The 9544-nt window shown below is 47.6% G+C and overlaps 1 protein-coding gene across 5 annotated transcripts; it reads right to left on the reverse strand.

The window, feature by feature from the left end:
* Positions 1-356: 356 nt before the first annotated feature.
* Positions 357-8945, reverse strand: FCGR2A (Fc gamma receptor IIa). Of its 5 annotated transcripts, none has more exons than XM_061400492.1 (6): positions 8665-8904; positions 6770-6790; positions 5332-5589; positions 3422-3688; positions 2465-2560; positions 357-2340 (listed from the first exon to the last, which is right to left on the reverse strand). In XM_061400492.1, the coding sequence occupies exons 1-6, from the start codon at positions 8774-8776 to the stop codon at positions 2162-2164; spliced, it is 933 nt and encodes a 310-aa protein (XP_061256476.1). In that variant the 5' UTR covers positions 8777-8904; the 3' UTR covers positions 357-2161. The 5 variants fall into 5 exon arrangements, with proteins under 5 accessions (XP_061256476.1, XP_061256477.1, XP_061256474.1 ...); XM_061400493.1 differs by having other exon boundaries at positions 5332-5586; positions 8665-8901; XM_061400490.1 differs by having other exon boundaries at positions 357-2560; positions 8665-8945.
* Positions 8946-9544: the final 599 nt, after the last annotated feature.

Raw genomic sequence — 9544 nt, forward strand, 5'->3', positions numbered from 1 at the left:
CAAAGTATAGTATAAACCTGAGCCATCCCATGAGAGAGAGCTTCCTTAGGAAGTCTTCCACGTATATAGCAGAAAATGAGTGAGAAATAAACCTTTGATGATTTATGCCACTAAGATTGTATTTTTACAGCATATGAGCTTAGTATACTGGCTAGAGCTAGTCAAACAGGGTTATCCCCATTTTTTTTCCAATGTGACTAGCCCCAGAAACATAACTCACCCACAGTTCTACCTTTGATTTCGTCCCTACTCCAAGTTAGACCTTCTTATGTTTTTTTTTCCCCCAGTTACTATAGTAAAAGCAATATTATCTATTTAAAGGGAAAGTGCCAGCCAAATAGTGTGCTCTGAAGACATCAGATTCCATAAGCATTTATTAAACATCTACTATGTTCCAAAGACATTATGCTTCCATGTATGTTGTTACACTTTAACCTCACATGATATCCCTGGGGAGGGAGATAAAGATATCACTATTTCACAGAAGAAGAATCTAATTCATAGAGTAGTTAAATGAATTCTTCAAGACAAAGCACCTAGCAAATGGTAGAAACACAAATCCAAGTTGTTCAACTCTCTTTTTAGTATGCTTTCCACGGCTACTGTACAGGATTAGAAAGTCCATTCAATTAGAGGGCAGTAGGTCCAACTAATACACTACTTTACAAGATGTGATGGGTGAAAGTAAAAAATGAGTTTAGACAGATAACATTCAAAGCTGAAATGCATGTACTAGTGGGATATTTTGGGTAGTATCTAGTAGGGTGTTCAGTAGTACTGAATTGGACTTCTGCTTCTGGTAAGATGGAGTAGATGTACTTTTTTAAAAAGTGTCTGATTTTGAATGCTGAAGAACTTACTGATTCCATAAATATGTATTGAGGGTCTTATCATGTGCCAGACCCTGACCTTGACTCTTAAGTATATAGTAGTGAACAAAACAAAGGCCCAGATCTCCTGGAGCATGTTTTAATGAGAGAGGGAGTAGTCAGTTGGTGATACATCCATGGGGGAAAAAATACAGCAATAAACAACTGAACATATTCAGCTGGAGATGAGAACAATGGGGGAAAATAAAGCAGGAGAGCAGGATTAGGAGATGGTGGAGGAGTGAGGTTAGGTTGAATGACCAAGGAGACCTCACTGATGAGGTGATATTTGAGTAAAGACCATGAAGAAGCATGATGTGGATATCTGTAAGAACATTTCAGAAACAGTAAATAACATAAACCTGTAGCAGAAGTATAATTGAAGTGTCCAAGGAAGCAAAACAGAGCAATAAATGAGGTCAGAGAGGCATTGAGGAGCAAGATCATGTAGTACCTCGTAGAACATTGCAAAGGCTTTAGCTATTACTCTAAATGCAAGGGGGAAGCTATTACATAGCTTCCAGAAAAGAAGTGACAGATACAACACACATTGGCTGTTGTGAGAATAGACTGTTGGGTGACATGGTTGTGTGCAGGAAGACCAGGCAGGAGGCTGTTGCAGTAATCCAAGTAAGAGAGGATGGTGGCTTGGATCAAGATGCTGCCACGTCCACCCCCCTCCTGAGGCTGTGCCATCCCTCCAGGCAGCCCCGGCCCCCATGAGCCCTTCTGCAGCCTGTGAGAAGTGAGAAGATTGTTGGATTTACTTTGAAAGAAGCACCAGGATTTACTGAGGCTTCATATATTTGAGGAGCCTCTAGCGAGGAGCTGGGAGAACACATTTGCTGTGAGTCCATGTAGAGCTGGATGGGTGGGGACTGTGCCTTAGCCTTTGGGAAATCAGTGAAGGGAGGGATGGAGGAGCCTGGTAGGCTGCAGTCCATGGGGTCGCTGAGGGTCGGACACGACTGAGCGACTTCACTTTCACTTTTCACTCATGCATTGGAGAAGGAAATGGCAACCCACTCCAGTGTTCTTTCCTGGAGAATCCCAGGGACGGGGAGCCTGGTGGGCTGCCGTCTATGGGGTCACACAGAGTCAGACACGACTGAAGTGACTCGGTGGCAGCAGCGGCAGGGCCTGTTACCTTCTACTTGATCTGGAGATCACAGGTCTTTTCTTTCCCTGGAGGCTCCTTAGCCCAGGTTATTGTCAAAGTGAGGCCAGGGAAGAGGAAAGTTATGGACTGAAGAGTTGCTGCCACTACTGCTGTTACACCATGGAATGAAGGGTCATTTGTCCTGAGGGTCTTGGCTCCATCTGACTTTGTTATTCTTCCCGTCTCCCATGGAGCTTTGAAGGTCTCTCTGCACTGAAAAATACAGGCCTGTATCCACTGCCAAAAGGAGTCCCATCACCAGGCAGAAAGTGATTTGATACCAAGGTGAAAAGATGAGTGGAACTGCTGGACCTAATCGGAGAGGCAGAGGAATAGGAAAAATTACAGTTGTTAAGACAGAAATTTGGAACAGTCATGTCCCTAGTGAGGAGTCTTTGCAAAGCAACCCAAGCCAAGGCCAGGAGCAGACAGCTACCCCAGGAAGTCTTCAGTGGATCGCTTTGTCTGTCTGCCTTCCCAAATAAAGTGCTGGATCGGCATTTCCCAAAGGATGACCTCAAACACATCTGTTCTGCAGAACATTAAGAAAAGTTATAGAAGAAGAAGGGTTCTGTGGTTACCTGAGTTTAGCAAATGCCTTACCAGGCTCAATTTAAAAGTTTTCTTTGAGACAGGGCTTCTTGAAGCCTTTGGTGTGCATTATGAATATAAAAGGAGAGGAAAAGAATATGTAGTGTGTTCTGCATTAATTTGACCACAGAACCCTTCATTCTGAAAGGGCTCTCAAAGAGTTATGTGATTGGGGAACAGCCTTTGGGCAACATTGAACTCGGGAATACACAGATGACATCAACACATCTTCACTCACCACCTCCTCTGAACCCAGGGCTGGGTACTCACTAATGAACATCAGGCTGGCATAAATAATCTGTGATACCATCTGAAAGGACATAATATGGATTCCACAATGTACAGTTTCTCAAGAACAGGCAGAAGTCTAGTTCTTTATGTGTAGAGAGAGGTTCTAATGCCAACATGGCTGCAGCAAGCTAAGAGTCGATCCTAGGGTGAGAGGCTCAGTAGGGAAACGCAGCAAGCATTAGACGCCGGGAGAGACACGTGATAGAGTGGTTTGAGTGAGATGCAAAAGAGGGAGAATGGCAATGTCTGGGAATTGGATATGGAGCTTGAAAAGGTGGATTTTGTCCCCTGAGGGTTAAAACACCAAATAAATGACACCCATTTCTATAATCCCTGAGAAATGACCGGGAACACAGCTTCACATTCATACAACCATCAGGCCAAGCTAGGACTTTCAGGGTTCCTGTTTATGTTAAACAGGCACTCCCAGGAAAACAAACATTCTGGAGTCCAGAAGATTAGTAATCCCCTCACTACCCATCTTTCCAAGGTGTACATCTCCTTGAACAACCTTCATTCCCATCTTGGACAGTGATGTTCACTGGCTGTGATGAGTGTAGCATCTTCCCGATAAACGCTGTGCAGTGGTACTGGCCGCTGTGACTGAGGTTGGCGCGTGGGATAGAGAAGTTGGTGCGCTGATAGGAAAATATCTTGGATTTCCTATCCTGGTAGAATGTGATCTTATTCAGAGGCTGGTTTCTCCAGCTGTGGCACCTCAGCATGATGGGCTCCCCTTCCTGGAACACGAGGCTGGGGGTCTGGAGCAACAGCCAGTCTGAAAGACACAAAGGGACCACAGGACCCAGAAGGTCTTGACTCAGATCTGAGACCCAGACCATCCCTCCGGGGGCCAGTGTGTGTCGGGGGGAGTGTAAATGTGGACTCACACACTCCTGGTCTCTAATTCTGGCTCCTTCGTGTATGCACCCTGTGATCCTGGGTAAATAATTCTTTTGGACCTCAGTTTCTTCGTATGCGGAACTAGTCACAATAGTACCATTAGCTGCACTGTCTACAGTAGTTGCTGGCACACAGTAGGTGTTCAGATATGCTTGTCTTCTCGTTCCCATCCTGGGAGACGCAGCTGCAGCCCTTCTGGCCCAAGAGGCCTCTGCAGGAGGATACAGGGGACCCGGAGTGCAGTCACTTTCCCCGAGGGAGGTGGGGGAGAAGCCAGTCTGAGAGAGAAGACAGCATGTGAGGGGGACACAGCAGAGACTTGTGTCCTTGGGGAAAGTCACGGGCACCGACAAATATTGGTTTACTTGGTGCATGTTAGTAAACGTGGAATTCAGTGGGGACTTTGTCTCAAGGCAGCAGTGACATGGGTGGGCCATTAGCCGGCTGTGTATTTTTTCTCCCAAATTTAATTTTTTTACTGCGGAAAAATATTTAATTTCTTTGTTCCGTAGGGAATAGAGGCTTAGGTAGCTACTTCTAATCCTGATCTCAGCCCACACCGACTTTTTTCCTGAAGTTATAGGACAGAGCAGAGTTGAAATTGGAAAGAAAGGGTAGGAAACAGCAGATACCTTGGAAGGGAGCAGGGAGATAAGAAAAAATGACAACAGTCACACGTGTGCCAGTCAACCACACTTAGACCCTTCAGCAAATCATGACACCAACCAAGTTATATTTATGGAAGCCACCTCAATAAGAAGCCCATGCACCTCAACTAGACACTAGCCCACACACAGCAACGAAGACAGAGCAGCCATAGATGAATAAATAAATAGAAATTTAAAAGACACGAGTTTCACCTCAGTTGCACAGACAGGGGACAGGGATTAGGGAAATGCTGATTCTCACCAGGACCTCATGTGGGAGGCAGTGGTATCTCCACTAGCAAGTGAGGAAACTGAGGCTCAAAGGTGAATGAAATCATCATGTTTAGATGGCTAGTAATTCCCAGGGCTAAGGAAATGGCAACCCACTCCAGTGTTCTTGCCTGGAGAATCCCAGGGACAGCGCAGCCTGGTGGGCTGCTGTCTATGGGGTCGCACAGAGACACGACTGAAGAGACTTAGCAGCAGCAGCAGCAGCAGGATTCAGTTGTGCTGTGTCTGTGCATTTGACTCTGCCATAAAAATGGGAAGCTTTCTATGAATTAGAGATTTTCTTCTGCTTCTCTCACACCCAGATGCCTGTTGGTGGCCTGGTCACCTTCTTGCTCAATCAGCACCAAGACAAAGGAGCCCAACATATTCTGAGAAATCTCTTAGGAACTTCCACCTCACCACTCATACTAAGCCGAGGAGGTGGGTTGAGAAGGGAAATGAGTAGACCAAAATCACTTCAAACAACTCACAGCCGTGCTTTCCAGTAAGTAGGCGACTGCCCTTTCCTAAAAACCTCTGCATGGAAGCAGATTTCATCTCCCCTTGTTCTCCCAGACTCTCCAGGGCCTCCTCCACTGACCGGAAATCACATCCAGATGCACAGGGTCGCTGAGGCTGGTCTGCTCCCTCTGGCACCTGTAGGATCCACTGTCATTGCTGCCAGCCCTAAAGCTGTAGCTGGGCTGCTTCTGGGTGTGGATGGAGCTCCCGTTATGGAACCACGTGGTGAGGTTGCCTGCAGAGAAGCTGGTCCCCTGGCACATCAGCGTCACGTGATCCTCCCTGAGCACATTGATCCACGCAGGCTGGATGCTCACCACAGCTTTTGGGAGATCTGCTGAGGGGCAGAGAGAGGAGGCAGCATGAGGAAAAGGGACCCCAAGGGCCTAAGCAGACCCCAAATCTCAGATGATGGAAAACTGTGGCCATGCTGCAGAGATCAAGAGAAGAACCCAACCCAGAACAGGTCCGCACCTGAAGGCAATTCCTCCAACTCATGTAGCCACACAAGGGCCCCCAGGAACCCAGATTCTCTCAGGGAGGAGAGGAGGAGGGGTAGGGAAATGGGAGAGGGGGCAAGCACACAGTCGAGAAACACAAGTACACCTCGCCCAAGGAGCTCTGCCCAGTTCCTTCTCTCTGTCTCTATTTCTCTTTCTCTCTCGAACTCACACTCACAGACACACACACACACTACACATACATCCTTTGGGGAATCACTTCCCCCACCCTCATAAACTGAGGCATTTGGACACTAGTGGATAAACTGTCTTCCCATCTGGATGAAGACAAGTGGGGCCACCTGGTGGAGGTGCCAGGCTGAGAGTCAGAGGTCACATTTCTCTTCTGACCTGCTTCATTCCTTATCCTGTAGAATAGACCTGTCCTGACACCAAAGCACAGATGAATCTCTATGGCCTCAGGAGAATCAGAAAGAGTGAGAAAGGCCAGAAGGCCAGTCTAGGAGCTCTGGATTCAGTGACCCAGGAGAGCCCCACCCCCACCAGCCCTGGGTGGTGGAGAGGTTAGTGGTGCTGAGAAAGGAGTGCCCAGCAGTGTTCACCCCACCCAGCCGCAGCCAGTAATACGGCCTCCTCTTTCTGTCCAAGGGAACAGGCCCTGAAGCCTTCAGATACATGAAAAATGGACAATTTATCAACCCATGGGGATAATCTAAGCAGATCATGTGATTCTGCATGGCTTGGGCTCGTGGTTTAGTTTGGAAAGAGGAAGCAATTGAGACAGAGGACAGTTATTTTCTATGACAGAATCTGTGAAGTCTCATCATAACAGAAGCAGGAGGGCTGAGGCATCTGTGTCCCTTGGCTGCCCACCCCTGGTGGCTTCAGTGGAAGGGAAGCAGGAAGGAGAAGGGGGTGCAGGGCTTCTTGTGGGTGCAATTCCTCTTTCCTGGCTCTACCTCAGTTTTGGGTTGCTGGTGCCTCCAGAGTTCCTCCATACAGGGTGCAGGGAGCAGAGAGAGCTGGGGGACAGAGGGGATGTGGTGGAGTACTTACCACATTTCCCAGGAACAGGAGCTGCAAGAGAGAAAGCAAAGATCAGCCTGGTGTTTGGATATGATGATTCATCATTACAAATAATCACATTGTGAAAGGTTGTTGCCGAGCCGTGAAAGATGCCAGGACTCTTGGCCTCTGGAGGAGAGGAATTCAATCCAGGCCAGTGACAAGGCATGATTGCTCAGATCTTTTGTGTAATAAAGTTTTATTAAAGTATAAAAGAGATAGAGAAGGCCACTCCTTAGACTGGTCTTCTGACATAGACATCAGAAGGGGGCATAAAGAGTGCTGCCTTGCTAGTTTTTAACAAGAAGTTATATTCCTATCAGCAGCCTGCTGATTAGAGAAAGGAAATGTCTCAAAACTCAGAGAGTGGTACCAGGCCCCTTATTCACAACGCGCATTTTGAGGTAACATTGGCACAAGGTGAGTCATCCCAGGCCATAAAATGATTGACATGAATCTTGAAGAAAGGCAGATTTCCAAACAAATACATAGTCTCATTAACATAGCTTAAAAGAACATTTCCATTGGGAAAACACACTGGTCTGTTGAGCTCTTATGGGTTCTGAGTGTTAGGCTAAACCGACTTGAAGAAAGACAGAGTCCAAGGTAAATACATAGTTCATTAACATAGCTTAAGAAAAACATTTCCCTGAGAAAAACGCATTGGTTAGCTCAAGGTTTGAGAAAAGTTAAATTCAGGTGGAACCCGGTGTCGTCATGGCAACACAGAATTTTAAGGGAAACCTCCTTTTAATTTTGTATAGAGAAGGGGAATACAATCTGACACTTGTAGTTTCCTCCTGCCGTTTAAGAGAGAAATAAAAAAGTGTCTGATACTTGCAGCCAGTCCGCCATGTGGGGGCCCCTAGCCTTCCTGCCTGTTACCCTCTCCCTTGCAAATCCCCTTCCCTCTCTCGTGAGTCTCTTGAGGTCCTTTAACATCATGTCTGCATTTCGTTCACCTGTGGTGTTCATGCCTTAACTTGTTCAGCTGCGTTAACAAAATTACCACACAGGGGCCAGACTGATATCTTCATAAATTTACTGTCACCATATTCGGAAAGACACTAAACTGCAGTTCTGACACTTGAAGCCATTTGCTCTGATTCTCTTGGTAGTGATACTGATCTTTTCCTCTCTTCATGCTTGCAGTGCAAGGAGGCATTCTTGATGTCTCTGGTCCCACAACTGATGCTGCTGGAGTTGCCTGGCTAACATATTTTCTGATCTCCATCCCTGAATAACCCAGACTCTCGTGCGCTTTTCCCCAGGGGACTCTCCTTTCACAGAAAGAGAATAGGCCCTGCTGCCTGAAGTGGCAGGCCCAGAGGATGGCCTCTGCTCCCCAAGGCAGTTTTTATCGCTCCTTCACGCCTCTTATTGCTTAAGACAGCATTGGCCCTCTGGCCTAAGATTTAGTCCCAGTGAAACATACATTTCTAAGGAAGGTGAACACTTTGGCCATCATCAGTCCTTCAAGTCTAGGTCACTGGACATTCCTCAGGGCTGGCTCAGCTGTGGGAGGTGGCAGATTACCAGGGGCCTTAGTGCCCAGTGTCATTGGGCAAAATGTTTAAAAAGCCCTACTTCTGCCAATTTCATCATTTCCCAAGGCCAGCAAGGTCGTCAGAATGTGATTTTCATTAGCCTGCCTTCACCCTCCTGACTTTCCTGATGTGCTTCCCACTGCAGCCCTCATCCTTGCCTCTGGCTGTAGAGAGGTTAGTGGTGCAGAGAAAGCAGTGCCCAGCAGTGTTCACCCCACCCAGCTGCAACCAGTGCTACCACCTCCTATTTCTGCAACAACCCAGGGGGCAGCAGCTGACTTAGAGAAGCCCACCTGCCCATCGTCCTGATCCACTGTCCCTGCTGTGCCCCCCACTCACCCAGGAAAGGCAGAGCTGTCCACAGTAGCATGTGGCCCCAAGGATGCCAGGGTGTGCAGTGAGGTCGGTTCCTCCTGGCAGCAGGGAAGGCTAGGAATGAGGGGATCCCCATCACCTCCTGGAGCAAGCAGGTTGCTCTGACAGCCCTGCACGACAGGCACTGGCTTCTCTCGAGGCCTGATAGATTCCACCCAGTGGGCAAATTCTGGAGTCCAAAAGAGGAAGTGAAAAGAAGTGTTGCTTTATCATTGGCTCCTCCCCTTCCACCCTCTTTCCTCTAGGGAGTTCCCTCCCAGAAGATTCAGGGCTTCCCAGAATGAATCTGGCTCAGTCCCACTCCAAGTTCACAGAAAATGTAGAAACTGGGAAACAAATTCTCCTCGTCCTCTGGGGCCACAGCTGTGCTCAGCCCCAGGGAGGAAGAGGGGAATGGTCACCCCTACTCAACTCAGAACTCCCTGTCTGTCTCTAAGGCGATGGAGGAGAGTGTGCCAGGGGACTCCCCATCTTCTAGATCCATTTAGAGGTGCAGACACTGGCGTCAGACTCCTCCTGAGACTGAGCAGAGGGGCTTGAGGCCACATTTCCCCATCATTTGATTGCCTTTATTATCATAATCCAGACTCCATTTTGGATTGTGGAACCAGGACAGAGAAGTGTGTCAGGGTGGCGATAGAATGATCATTCCCATCTTTTATCACCCTTTGTCTTTCTTGTACTCTTCCCTCCAACAAATATCTTCTGAGCAGCAACTAGTGCCCTGGTTCTTTATCTTTCTCACCCTCATTCCCATCACTGTTCCTATCATCATGGCATGGTGAAAGAGCAGGGCTTTGGAGCTGTAGTAGTCTAATTTTGAATGACAGGTAGCTTCTCAGAA

This window comes from Bos javanicus, chromosome 3 (genome assembly GCF_032452875.1).
Source record: "Bos javanicus breed banteng chromosome 3, ARS-OSU_banteng_1.0, whole genome shotgun sequence".
Taxonomy (NCBI): domain Eukaryota; kingdom Metazoa; phylum Chordata; class Mammalia; order Artiodactyla; family Bovidae; genus Bos; species Bos javanicus.

What these genes read in the sequence shown, in the direction of transcription:
- FCGR2A (XM_061400490.1), bottom strand. Translation starts at nt 8,776, where the DNA reads ATGGGGATCCCCTCATTCCTAGCCTTCCCTGCTGCCAGGAGGAACCGA. An exon ending in GACAGCTCTGCCTTTCCTGG is followed by an intron (nt 6,791 to 8,664) that starts GTGAGTGGGGGG and finishes TCTCTCTTGCAG; the next exon opens with CTCCTGTTCCTGGGAAATGT. An exon ending in TGTCCAAGATGGGAATGAAG is followed by an intron (nt 2,561 to 3,421) that starts GTTGTTCAAGGA and finishes AATGTTCTGCAG; the next exon opens with AACAGATGTGTTTGAGGTCA.